This window comes from Megascapheus bottae, chromosome 27, assembly GCF_031878675.1.
Source record: "Megascapheus bottae isolate mThoBot1 chromosome 27, mThoBot2.hap1, whole genome shotgun sequence".
Lineage (NCBI taxonomy): Eukaryota > Metazoa > Chordata > Mammalia > Rodentia > Geomyidae > Megascapheus > Megascapheus bottae.
Window position 1 is genome coordinate 2,834,380 of NC_143535.1, and position 14,311 is coordinate 2,848,690.

A 14,311-nucleotide genomic window follows, 5' to 3' on the forward strand; every position below is an offset into this window, starting at 1 on the left:
CAAGCTTAAAGAATCTTGTTTTTCCTTCAGAGCAGCAAGACTTAATTCTGTAGGCTGGAGGGGAGAAGAGCACTTGATCAGGAGGCACGGCCATGGCATGCAGCTCGTTTGGTGAGCGTTAAGCTCGGTCCGATTTGTGTCTTGGGAGGACGATGGAGTCCGAGGACCCTCACGAGGGTCCTTGGAGGGCTGTGTGCGCCCCGGGTCTGGACAGATGCCTCCTTTGTGTTCACTCCCAGTTTTGGTGGGGTTTTTTTTGCATGCAGTATTATACTGAAACTATTTGTACGTCATTCTCCTGCAGCTCCAGGCCACTCTGAGCGGCTTCGGGGGAGTTGCGGCTTTCACCTCTGCATCCTAGCACTTAGCACTGACCCTCGCAGGGATTCACCACCTCTACAATGGGACGGAACTTAGGGTGCCCGGCTTCATTTCTCCAAATGGCCGGAATGTAGGTCATACCAAGCCCAGCCTGAGTCCCTCTCCAGCTTCCTGCCTGGTACCACAAAGTCCTACCACAGGGTCCTTGCCACAGCCGAGCCCATGCCAGCAGTGAGCTCTTGAATCTCCAGAATTTCAAGCTACATAGGTCTCAAGGAGGAAGGAGGACAGGCAGGAGTAACAGAAGGAGGAATCTGATGCAAGTATATTATATATGTGTATGAAGATACCATAATTCATTACACCTTCGTACAACGAACGTGTATTGGGCTCCATGGCAAAGCACTTGCCTAGCAAGCACAACAGCCTAGATTCAATCCCCTGTATCAAAAAAAGAAAGAAAACCATCTGCCAGGCGCTGGTGGCTCACACCTGTAATCCTAGCTGCTCAGGAGGTTGAGATCTGAGGATTGCAGTTCAAAGCCGGCCCAGACACGAAAGTCCTGAGACCCTTACCTCCAATTAACCACCAGAAAACCGAAGCGGCGCTGAGGCTCAACGTGGTAGAGCCCTAGCCTTGGGCTGAAGAACTCAGGGACAGTGCCTAGGCCCAGAGTTCAAGCCCCACAACTAACAAAATGAACAAACAAACAAACAAAACAACACACAGGCACAGAAAACAATAAATGTATATTAACTAAAAACATTTAAAAAGTTAGAGAACCTCTTTGTAAAGTAACCTGCTTCGAGTATTTCATTACACTAATAAAAACTGAAAAAAATACACTGACACTAGAGGCAAGAGATCTTTCCTAAGAGATCTTTCTCCATTGCTTTTTACCGGTGGAGAAACACACAGGACACAGAAGGTGATGCTCAAAGATGCTAGTGATGGTAAATAAAGAACTTGGTACAGAGTGGTCCCCACTGCAGGGGAGACTCCAGCTGTTGGCTAGTCTGCGTGTTTGACTACAGGAACCGCGGTGACGTGAGTGCCAAGGGGCCGTTTCATCTCCAGGGAGCCAGTGGCAGACCGTGGACAGGACAGTGGTTAGCCCGGGGCTGGGGCAGGGTGGACCAGCTTCTCCCAGGAAATGAGTTGCAAGCTGGAGATGGGGAGGATTATTACTGACTCCCTGCGTGTGCGTGGAAAGCCAATGGCATCGACCACATCTAGAGAGGGAGGGAGGGAGGGAGGAAGGGAGGGAGGGACGGTAGGCATTCCTGGGCGGGGGATGGCCGCTCCCATCCCAGGGGTCTAACTGTGTGTGTGTGTGGGGGGGAGCATGCAGGTCCATCTGCATTACCAAAATGAAAAGTTAGCTGGTGCGAAGGGCTGCGTGTTTTACCTTGGTGCTGCTCCTTCTCCTGTGCGTCCCAGCTTTCTCCAGCTGGGACACATAGCCTTCCGAGCTGCTGCGCTGGAGCTTTATCTGGTGCTGGTGGCCGCTTCCTGCTAGGCTGAGCTGGGATTCGCTCTCCACCCTGGGCAGGATGGGAGGGAGGGTGGCCAGGCCAGGCCAGGGCCCCTGGCTGGGCTGCATCTCAGCCAGCTGCACCAGGGCCTGCTGGTGTTGCTCCATGATGTGGGCGAGCAGGGAGCCCGGAGAGGCTCTGCAGGGCTCATGCTCAGAGGAAGAGCGGAATTTCCTTTGGGGGGAACAAACCCCAGGGGTGTTAGTAACATTGAAGTCAATGAGACTTTCAGTGTGAATCACTGCCCAAACGAAGTTAATGAATATATGAATCTCTCACCTTCAAACCCGGTTTTTCTTCTTTAGGACATTCTGATATTTCTTTACAACTTTAACTTGATGCATTCAGAACAAACACCATTTTGAAAATCCAAACACCAAGGAATTGTTTTCCTTTGGTGCCAGCACTGGGGCTTGAACTCAGAGCCTGAGCTCTGTCCCTGAGCTTTGTTGCTTAAGGCTAATGCTGTACCACTTGAGCCACAGCTCCACTTCTGGCTTTTCTGGGTAAAGTTTATTGGAGATAAGACTGTCATGGACTTTCTTGCCCAGGCAGGCTTCGAACCACAATCCTCAGATCTCAGTCTCCTGAGTAGCTTGGATTACAGGTGTGAGCCACCAGCGCCCCGTTTCAAATGTTGCTTTATACATGGCCAAATATATAGCTAAATTCTAAGAAAGGCAGAAAATCTCTAGGGGTGAAAATCAGCATGGAAATAAAGGCAAAGCAGATTTTTTTTTTGCTGTAGCATTGGCTTTCCTTGTGGGAGTCAGGGTCTAAAACCATGAGGTTTAAGTTAATGCTGGCCCAGGACACGTGAGAACTTGGCTCTACAAGTGGCAGGGAATCTGACTGAGATCCATGAATAAGGATGATCACCTTTCAAGGGCTGCATCCTCAGCAACGTAATGGGTTAAGAAAGCGCCTTCACTGGCTCTAGTATGGCAAAGCAAGTCTAGCTTGACCTGCACTCTGGATTTATACACAGTCATGGAAGTCCAACTAAGGAATTAAGGTTAAAATGAGTCAGGATAAGAAGTGCTTCTGTAGCCATGAGAGAGAAGCAAGCATGCTATCCAATGGGAAAAGCAAGTACTAAGTTTTCAGAACTTACGACAGTCTAGATTTAGGAATCACAGAAGAGTGTCGAGTAGAACTAAAAATCTCATGCCTGCATATCTTAGAGTGAAGCTTCCAAACACCAACAACAAAAATACATAAATACACACACACACACAAAATATAGATTGATGAAATAGAAAAAGAGAGGAGCAATATATTCCAAATTGTTTTCCAAAAGGCAAGTGATATATTCTTTGTGCAAGAAAAGAATTATTGTGATTAAGCAAAACAGAATGTGAGAAAGTGCTAGTAAAGTCCTGGGGCCAGAGGGCAGAGTTGATTCAAAAGGGACGCCTATGTCAGCATGAGAAGAAATGGCTGAAAGTCTGTTTAAAAAGCAGGGAAATCTGCCCATCTTCTTCCCCGTTTTGTGCAATAAGGTGCATGTCTCTTCTCCACTGTCACAGGACCTGGAAACTTGTATCCTGGGAGGGTACAGAAATCATCACACCACACGTGAAGATCCAGAAGATCTTCACGGCCCACACTGGCCAGTCCACACAACCCACCTTTAACAAGGCTTGCCCCCCCACAGCACCCAGGGAGTCTGTCAGTCCCTCACCCTTAATCACCAACAGGAACTCAAGAAATGCCAGATGAGTGAGAACAGCCTCACACAGAAATAGGAAAACAAGGGAAGGGAAATTGAACACACTACCACCAACAATAACTTGAGGAAAGAGAAATTAAGGAGGGAATGAATGATACTTAAAAATGGTCCCTAAGGTCCACACTCTCCATTCTCAACTATCGAGATGTAAGACGTTGACAAGAAATGATGCCACATCGATGCCAAAGGAACATCCAGAAGAATCACAGAAGCACAGAAGCAAACATACACACACACACACACACACACACACACGCGCGCGCGCGCGCTCTTGAAAGTTAAAAAACACAAAGCAACAGAGCAGTAGAAAGATTGGAAGCTAGAATTAAACTCTCACAGAAAGTAGGACAAAATCACAACGAAATGAACAGGAGAGAAAAGAAAAATAGTCCCAGAAGAAAGAACAGTCCTAGAAGAAAGAACACATGTGAGTAACAGGAGTTTTGAGAAAGGGCAAACAGACAAGATGGTTAGAAGAAAGGAGCCAGGAGATGATTCAAGACGTTTTCCCAGAAATGAAGGACACATGTTTTCAGGTTAAAAGGCTCAGCACAAACCATGAAAATAGACCTACATGAAGGCACATTGTGGTATCTTTTCATTTTGAAGGAGGAAAAGAAAAGATGCTATAGCTTCAGAGAGAAAAATAAGGCCTTATAGAAAGAATCCAAAAAGAAGTGGCTTCTGACCTCTTACCAGTAGCACTGGAAGCAAGCATAGATGTCACAGGAAAAATGGTTTCCAGGCTAGAATTCTACAATAATTGGCCAGCTGTCAGTCAGGGGCTGGAGAACAATGAAAAAGCCCAGCCACACAATGTCTGAAAACATTCTTCCTCCTGATGGTAGGACGTTCTCTACCAAGATGAGAGAGGAGAGGCAGGGGTGGCCGGGAGGAGGGGCGTGAAGGTCCACACGGGCTCTACCACAGGGGATGTGGCCTGGAGGGGTTGTGAGCCTAAGACACACTGCCATGGCCCATCTCTGCCATGATGCCTAGATTCCAGTCTGAGGAATTCCCGGAGGGTGTGTGCCAACAGAGTCAGGTGGACAAGGGAATCCATCAGAGAGGGAATTCTCCCAGCTGGTGTGAGCTCTTCAGCTCAAGGCTATTGCTTTACCACTTGAGCCACAGCGCCACTTCCCGATTCAGTATTCTTATACCAACCTAATATTCATAATCAAGGCTTGTGGCATATATGTAGGTATGTATATATATACAGAGATGTATTCAACCACTTTGCTTGAAAAATAATTAGGCCTGTGACAGTGTTGGAGACGACTGGTTCTTTCCACTCACTGCATATCCTGGAGGCACTCTGGATCCCGTGCCCTTCTCTCCCTCTGGGTACTAGTTTAGCTACCGTGGCAAGAGTAGAGAAGACAGGGAGATAGAGAAGAACAGAAACACATCAAAAGTGAATGAGGTTAATCCTATCTGAGCCTTACACTGGGGTTTCCCTCCTGCCTGACCCTACCCAATGTCTCCTCCATTTCCTTCTCCCTCTCGTGTCTTTCCCCTTGGGAAAAATATCTGAGCTCTTACCATAGCATTTCTAAGTTCTTATATGTCATCTCTGGGGGAGGCTGTGTGGCTTTTTTCTTCTGCTTTGTTGGTCCGTTATGAACAGACGAAGGGCCTTTCTGGCTTAGGAACCCGTGTCTCTTAGAGAGTTCATTAAGGTTTTTCAGATCCATAGCAGCCAGAGTGTAGATGGGTAGCTGCTGAGAAGAAAATCTTTTCTTTTCTTCTTCATGTCTGAGTCCTCCTTCTTTATTCACGTTCAGCATGGAGTTTCTGTGTAACACCTTGTCAAAAGCCTCACTTGGTAGAACAAAGATGTTGGAAGTGACTTTGGGATTCTGGCCCCTAAGGGCCCTCCTGCCTGGCAAGTCACTGTTAGAGGCATTCAGAAGGACGGCCGAGCCATGCTTTCCTGAGGTACCAAAAGGCTGTTGTGGAGGAGTGCTCTCATTTCCGTGACTGAGGGCAAGCTCCTCTTTCCTAAAAGAAGGCAAGACGCCCTGGCGTTTCCGCTGTTTGCGAATCCTAGGTTTGGCTGGCCTTTGCCAAGGCTGATGGCCATTGGTTGTTTCAGAGGACTGACCTCTTGGGACACTGCTGGACTTTTGAGACTGGTGTTCCTGATAATCCTAAAAAGATACAATGGTTATTGTAAAATTGGAAGACTGGCATGCTATATACTTTACAGTGGTTTTTAAAACTTATTTTTTGTGAGTTGACGCCAGACAGGCAATCCAAGGAAGGAACACTACAGAGGCCCATTTCCTTATTTCAGGCACAGGGAAGGCCTCGGTGAAGGCGTTTTAGATTGTGGGCTTAGGAAGAGATGGCGAGTTCGAATCTGCTTTGTGCTAAGGTCACACCTCTGGCATGAATCTGGAAAGGGGAGTGTCACTGCATGGTAGGTGAGACAGAGGCAAGCTCTGCAAGCGGTATCCAGAAAAAGGGATACCTCAAAATATGCAATTTTACCTTCATGAAAACCCTCACCAGGAAACTATCGGTTTGCTTTCCCACCCAAGAACAAGTTTACTGTGGAACACAGTTCCAAGCATCTGCTCTTCCTGCTAATACAGGTTAGAAGCTAGAGACGGCCTTTTCATCAGATGAAACAAATTAGATTTTATTCAGCAGATCCAGAAACAGCAGCGCTGTGGCAGATATCACAAACACAGAGGGCTGTGTGCTTTCTGCCCCTCCGTACCGCCTGGGCCGAAGAACCCTCAATGTGTGCACAGGATTTCAATTTCAGAGCAGTCTTTATGCTTTCAGAGTCTAGTAACAACAAGATGTACTCCCTGTACAACAGATACACAACGTAACCATATTGTGCTAGAGCCATTTAGGAATATTTTCCAAGGAAAAGCACACTCATTACTTTGTGAAAACCTGGCTGAGTTAAGAGGCCTTTGGAAAGAATGATTAAGTGCTTATTGAAAACACTGGCCAGATGCATCAATAACTGCAAGGCATTTCTCCCTTTCTGAGCACACAGATTACAAAAAAAAATAAATAAAAACTAAATAAAGCCCTCCTACATCCAGTATCTATGCAACATGAATTGAAAAATGCAACAATTAGCTAGATCACTGGAGATAAAAATACCTCGAAGTGAACGGGGCATGTTTGTGCTCAGGTTGTTTTAGCTTGTTATAAAGGACCTTATGATAAAGTATCAGCTTTTATTTTGCTTTTTTTCTGATTCGATCCCTGAGCTGCATTGTATTCCTGCATAATAGGAGGTGCTATTCTACTTCTAATAAAATCACATTGTAATAAGGTTGAGGGCATTAGAATTTAAACAGTAACAGTTTAGTACTACTTGTTTCAGACGTCTAAGTAAACCATCACTTCTAATTTGAAATGAAGAGCATGTTCACTTTGGAATTTGAATTTTCTGGGGCTATGGAGTCCATGCTAAGATTAGTTCCACTTAATTTTTATTTTTTGCTTACTTTGCTCTGAAAAAAGGGGAAAAATCCTTCTTGTTTGGGCACAGGGGGCCCATCTTTAACCTCAGTTATTCAGGAGGTATCAATAGAGAGGATCAAAGTTGGAAGCCAGCTTGGGAAAAGGTTTCCCTATCTCTATCGACAAGAGGGCACGGTGGGGCACAACCACACAGGAGGCTGAGATGAGAGGATCACGGTTCAAGGCTGGGCGAGGCAAAAACCTGGGACTCTATCTGAGAAAACCAAACCAAGCAAAAACAAAAACAAAAAGAAACGAAAGCCTAAAGGAGTAGAGAATGGCTCAGATGGTAGAGTGCTGCTAGCAATCACAAAGCCCTGAGTTCAAGCTGCCAAAATATCACGGCTCTCCAAAGCAAACAAACAAAGCAAAACATATTCAGGCGAGAAAAGGCTCTTTGTTGCATGCAGTATATTGAGTTGCCTGGAAGGGGGGGCTGTGGGCAGGAAGCCTCCCCTTCCGAGGGGAAGACCCTCTGCCTGGCTGCCATTCCTGTGTACCAAGGTCCAGCGAGGGCCCCTCTCCCGCACTCTGCAATCACCATCGTCACTGACAAGGTCTTCCTATCCACCACCAATAACTCTCCCCAGAAGGAAGTGAATAAACACGTTTTCTGTTGAGGCACCTTCCTCCATTCCTTTCCTCATCCTCCCCCAAAAGGGAAGAAATGAATCTGAAGTCCACGGTTAGCACTTGATTCCTGCCCTGTCCTTACCTCTTCGGCCTGACAATTTGTGTTCACAATGGCCCCTCACAGGGGGCTTTGTCAACAGAGCAAGGCCTCCTCATTTGATGAAACTTCAATTGTCTCAAGTGCTAAATCCGCCATTCACACACACCCGAGTGCCTGGAGATGGCATTTCAGTCCCCAGAAAGGACATTTATGGGCTTGATGTGATTTCGCTCACCTTCCAGGCAGCCTACTTGAGGTCTGCGGTTTATGGAAGATTTATTACCCTACAATTGAGGCCTCAGGTGTCACTCTTTAGGTGGCAAGATCTGAGTTCCCTGAAGTTAATATACAAAGCCATTCTCAGGCTGCTTAATCTCTTACATCAGCACTGAATCCTCGATTTCATCCTGCTCTCGCTGGGGGTCTTTTGTTACCCACACTGCTTAATGGCAATAGGTTTTCACGTCACATGCGGTGTGTTAGCCCTGGGGAGTCTTCATGCCTAATGCTGGGATGACAATTTCTCAGCAAGGCCTGTCCTTAGTCATTAATGTCCATTCATACCACGCCATCCGAGGATGTCTGCCCTGTCCCTGTGAAAGGTACGGGCTGCTGGTTGCCGCTTCTCTCTTGCAGCTCTCCTGCTTGCAAATCACAAGCAGAAGGCAGACTGCAGGCTCTGATCCTAAGTAGGTGCTTAAGGGCTTTACCGCAAAAGCCACCCTTGCTTTCAACCCCGCCCCCGCCCCCACCACCACCTCGGCCCTGGGCTCCAGGACCATCTCTGTTATGAAGAAGTTCCTGTTGCATTTTTTTCTTTCTGCTCATGGACAACAGAAACAAGTCTTTTCAATGCGGATTGTAAAATCCATCGGACAATATCAAGGCAATGTGGAGTATGGCTCTGCCTTCACTGTTGGTAAGGAAGAACCATGCGGGGAGGAACAGAGGCAGGTCACCCATCACAAATGGTCACCTCTGTAGGGTTTTGTTCTGGCTTTCCCAGTGGTGCTAGGCTGGAACCCAGTGCCTTCTTTGTGCTGCGACTCAGTGACGCTCTCGTCACCATTCCCAGTATCTGAGGGTAGAAGATGTGTGGGTTTGCATTGCACCTGGCCAATATTCTCACTTTCCTCCTCTGAGTTCCTCCTTTCTGTCTAGCATGTGCATGTGAGGCTCTTTCCTCTGAAAAAGGAGAATGGAACCCTCCCTCAGTCCTCTTCACAGGGCTGCTTTCCCCTCGTGCACGTGAGGCCGATTATGCCATCTGCGGTGCACAGTCTGCTAATGGCTTCTTCCGGGGTGCCAGGTGAAAATCAGGAAAGGGAACTGTTCCTGGGGCCTCTCTGTGTGGCAGTGTTTTGGGTAAAACAACTGCAAATGTCGTGCTGTTTGGTCTTTATTCTAGAGAGTGATAACGTCACCATTAGTATGCCTGGACAACAGAAATCATTCTTTCACCTTTCTTCTGATTTTATCCCATTTTAGTGACGGTTCTGAGAGCTCTGGGTCACAATATATTTCCAATGGATTTTCTATGATCACTTAGATGACTTAGGAATACATGGCTATAGAATTGTAGTATTTTGCAGCTGGACTTGACCTTGAAGGTCATTTAGGCCAATTCTTTTTTTCATAACAAGGAAACTTAAGGCTTATAGGAAAAGTTGATGTCTGCTAAGAACATGCATCAAGTACATGGCAGGTGGAGGCCCAGAATTCACCCCTTATGAGTAGGTCCAGCGCCCAGAATGTGGCCCTCAAGTGCTCCTTTGACACCAGGATCCTGTCGGTCACAACCCCAGGTCTGTGTCCCGTATGCTGTCAGATCCCATCCTCCCCGGCCCCAGGCCAGGAGAGCTCACTCTCCATCTTGTTGGCTCTGGGCGTGGCTTCCCTAGCTTCAGCATTGAGGAGGCTCTAAAGAACGCTATTAATTAATTTAATAGCATTAAGTGTTCAAGTCTAAGAGCAGCCCGGGGGCCACTGAAGGGAAAAAAGAGATAATTTAGGATATTTCCAAATTTCTCTGGTTTCTTGTTGCCATGTGTATGGTTTGAACAGGTGATGCCAACAGCTCTACAGGCTGGTGGCTTTAAAGGTCTTATCCTTTCTAAATAAGGATCAAATCTGATCCAGGGCTGACTCCAGAGCCTCATACTCTGGCTCAGGAACAAAGTAGCTGCTCCTTGCTTTTACTGTTGGTTTGTTGTCCTAGAGAAACAATGCCAGAAATGTAATATTGGGACACCCAATATTACAATTATGATTTCAGACAGAGGGAGCTGCCACCCCATACTGCCAGTTGATAAGCAAAGGCAAGACCCAAGAGGCTTTGGGGGCCCCACCGTCCTCTGCTGGGGACGGTGTCCCCATAATGAGAGGCAGACAGCTCCAAAAGGCACAGCCGTGTGGGCACTCTGGAGCTGAGATTTGCTTTTCCCCACGTATCCCCAGGCCTGCCTTCTGGGAGAGGGTTGCCCTCTGTGTTAGAAGTATGACAAGACCATGTTCTTTGAGAAAGCAGAGCCTCTGGGAACACAGGAAGGGCATCCAGCTGAGAAAGCCATGCTTTCTGTGGTGGGTAGCTATTCTCAGACATAAAAATGAACCCTTAAGTGACAAGAACTCACTGACATTACTTATATTCAAGCAGTATCACTTGAAACACACTTAGCATGCAATCTAGCAAGTAACCTTTAGCTGCCTGGCTCTTTGATGCCATTTGTCCTCTGGATCAATGGCAGTGTTTTCAATCTCTTTGGCGTCCTCAATAGTCATCTTGCTGGCAACTCTGATGGGGTAGGAGACCTGAGAGGGTAAAATACATACAGCATGAGTCACAGGCAAAAGAGAGAAGTCCTATAAGGGTTTTAAGGTTAGTTTATTTTAAAGATTCATCTCTTCAGTCCTCTGTTTTCCAAGGCTGTGACAAAATACTTGAAATAAACAACTAATACAGAGAAAGAGGCTCACATCTTCTGAGATTGAAGTCCATGGTCACTGGACTCTATTGGTTTGGACCTGAGACAAGGCCATCTAACACGGTCAGGAATGTGTGTGTGTGTGCATGCGTGTGTGTGTGTGTGTGCATGCGTGTGTGTGCATGCGTGTGTGTGTGTGTGCGCGCGCGCGTGTGTGTGTGTGTGTGTGTGTGTGTGTTTGGTATGTGGGGGTGGGGGTGGGGGACAAAGCTGCACACTTCCTGGCAGACAGAAAGCAAAAAGATGGGAGGTTGGGACTGGGAGAGAGTGAGGGAAGGGAAGACACTGTACAAAAGGGATGTACTCATTACCTGACTCATGTAATCATAATCCCTCTGCACATCACCTTCATAATAACAATAAAGTAAAGAATAATCAAACGCAAAGCCAAGAGAGACATAGGATGGGCCTGGGCTCTCTTTGAGGGTATGGTATCACTTTCTCCAGTGGAGAAGGAAGGAAAAGAGGAAGAAAGAAAAGCCAGGGTAAGACAGGGATTTCTGTTTCAAGCATGATGTCCAGTGTTGCACCGCTGAGCAACGTGGATGCCAGGAAGGTCTTCCTGTGGGATCGTAAATGTGTCTCCCCACACTCGCTGTCTTTCTGCTGTCTGGAAAACCACACCACAGGTGCATTCCTCCTTCAGACAACAGCCACCCTGGGGCAGCATGTGACCCAGCGTCTCTTCTCCTCCTTCTCTTTACTTAGAAGACCATTTCAAGGTTTCTCTCCCATCCCTCCCATGATGTGTGACTCACTTTATCTCTCCCTTTGTGAACGAGCGAAATTAGTTTGTAAATGTAGCTTTAGGGCTTTGCACTTGCTTTGTTAATTTCTTTTTCTGAGTAGGCTGAGAAGCAGCCAGGTGTGTGACAAGAAAGAATCTGGGATCTGGACTCTGTAATGTTTTCGCTTACAACATTTCCCTCTACTGTTGACTTTTAGTAATGGAGTCTAGTGTTCAACACAGAAAGAGCAAAAAATACGCATTAAATATGAAGTGATAAGGGAATACTGACAATGGAGATACTCTCATTCCTTACCATTCAGTGCTTCCCTGGCACAAAACAGACAATGCTGTCTTTTCTTTATCTCAAGTGCTGTCTTACCTGTTTACCAACAATCACTGCAAACTTCACTGGAGTAATCCCAGTTACCGCACACACACATAGGTAAACCAGACAGATGCTTCAACACTTAAGAGGGGGACTGAATGTGGGAGGGGAAATAAAGAGAAAGGGGTTTTGCTTGGATTTTCACTGCTAAGAAAAGGAAGCAAAGAAGTGCTATTTGATCATGGAATTCTTCTGATCCTAAGTCAAGGGACTCACTAGGTTGCATGAGGAGAATCTTCTGCGAGGAAGACCTTGCATCACTCAACAGTGTAACTTGTATGGAGAAGACAAGTTTAGAACCGATCCTGGTAGTCCCGGCCAGGAACCCATCCGTCAAGTCTGCGTCTCAGCAATCCCAGAAAAACCTACATTACCAAAATACTAGGTTTCCCTGGCAGTGCAAGGGTTTGGATCCCTCACTGTCACAATGTAAAATAGACACACAATTCACTTAAAGAAAAACCAGCCCTGCCCTGGAGAAGAAATGAAGGTCAAGGGAGAGTGGAAAAAAATATATAAATAAGTTAACTCGGCACGCCAGGAAATATCTTCTTTCAACCTTGAAGCAGTGATAAGAGAGAGAAGGAGGAGAGAGGGGAAGAAAGGGAGGGACAGGGAGAGGAAGGGGGAGAGAGGGAGAGGGAGAGACAGACAGAGACAGAGAGAGATAAAGAGAGAGGGAAGAAGAGAGGGAGGGAGAGAGGGAAGGAAAGAAGGAAGGAAGGAAGGAAGAAAGGAAAGAAGGGGACAGCAGTAGATCTCTTCTATAGACCTGTCTCTATGCCATAGAAACAAAGGGGACTTGGTTCACTGATTCAGTTTCCTACTAATGCCATTAATTTATATACTCATAACAATGACATCTCATAGTTCTGACATAAAATTTACGAATTAATGAAGGAGTGTGTGACACATCCTTTGCCGGGGAATGATGTCTGATAGTCCACCCACAGGCTGTTTTGGTGGAACTCTGGCTGAATCTCCTCAGGGGCACTCGCTGGGCAGGTAAAGCATACTTCTACATTATCTCTTTGAAAGTGGAATGGGACACAACCTCTGCCAGCTATATACTTTTTTTTTTGTGAACCATTCTATTAATACCAATCAAATCGAGAAAATGATCAAATGAAATTGCATTTTGAGCATCATAAGCTGTGTAATGTCTATTCTGTTAAATTGGGGCCTATAATTGCTTCTCTACTGAAAAGATACAACAAAGACAGCAATCATGGCATGCCATTATCCCAGACTAGAAAACCGGCCTTTGCAGGGAGGACTTCAAAGGCTTGCGGTTCTCGAATTGCATTTGGCTGCTATTGTTGAAGCGAAGGCAATCTTGATTAGGTGTTTACACGGAGGTAAGGCGCAGAGCAGAGAGTCGGAGTGCCTGGGTCTAGAGCCATTAAAAAATTGTACATTATGTTCCTTGCTTTGAAGTGAGGGTTTGCAGGTAGGAAAAGCAAGTCAGATCGAGTGCAGCTGAGCTAGACTGAGCTCCCACTTCTCTCTCAAAGAAACGCGGGTTCTTAGAGAATCAGACAGAGCCACAGAAAACAGTTCATGCTTCCCCAGAGCTGTCATAGGCGTCATGGCACACGCTCACACGTGTTCAATGTGTGTGCTTGCTGGAGATGTTCCCTTACATTCTGGTTTTACTCCTGATTTTATGTTTCTATGTGTGGGGAGCCCCATACCATCTCGTAGGCTCTTTGTGAGTCTTCCTCCTTGATGTACTGATGCACATGTGTATGAGTTCTGATGGAGTATTTCCTTCCAGGCATGGTTACTATTTAATCTCTCTCTGGGATAGTCAGCGGATGCAGTGATCATTCTTTATTCACTTGGATGAGAAGAATTTATTTTGCAGTCTTATTTCTATACATCTTGCTATGTGTTGTGTTTTCCAGTACATCTCTAATATATTATGCTTGTTAGTGTCAGCATACCTGCCAGCTGTATCTACACACGGTCAGCTTAAGAGCCAACACAACAGGATAAATGTCATCTAAATCTATTGTCTCCATTGAACCAGTAAAAGTATGGGAAATTCCTAGATTGGCAAAGTCAGAAGGAAAGGAAGGCAGGCAGGCACAACTGGGAAAAGGAAGTCCTAAAGGTTACCTGGGGTTAGGGGGGCCTCACCCCTCCCATACACACAAAACAGGGCGAAGGACTGGCAGTCATTAGACAGAGCTGGCCTCCAGGATTCACCCAGTCCTGTGTAAAAGCTACAGATAGGAATCTTTAACCCCCTTTCCTGAAGGAAAATCCTCCCCACTTGAATCCTGTGACGCTAAAAGAAATTATTCCTAAAGCTTTCAAAAACTTATTCTACCATTGAGCGCAGCTTTCTTAATTACTGACAGGTTTGTATCACACCCGTGTGTGGAGAACCACACAGGAACTATTTGACTCTGTGACGGCTACTTTTTCCACTGCTACCCAACACTTAAGA

The 14,311-nt window shown here is 46.3% G+C and overlaps 1 protein-coding gene across 5 annotated transcripts in view; it reads right to left on the bottom strand.

The window, feature by feature from the left end:
- The window catches only part of Jhy (junctional cadherin complex regulator), a 44,937-nt gene that overhangs the window by 10,232 nt on the left and 20,394 nt on the right, over positions 1–14,311 (bottom strand). For 4 of the 5 annotated variants that reach the window (XM_090319292.1, XM_090319295.1, XM_090319291.1 and 1 more), the window contains 3 exons: positions 10,455–10,568; positions 5,135–5,742; positions 1,731–2,031 (listed from right to left, as the gene is read on the bottom strand). In XM_090319292.1, coding sequence (XP_090175418.1) covers positions 1,731–2,031; positions 5,135–5,742; positions 10,455–10,568 — 1,023 coding nt within the window. Of the gene's footprint in view, positions 1–1,080; positions 1,488–1,730; positions 2,032–5,134; positions 5,743–10,454; positions 10,569–14,311 lie in introns of those variants that run through there. The other variant, XM_090319293.1, reaches the window with a different exon arrangement.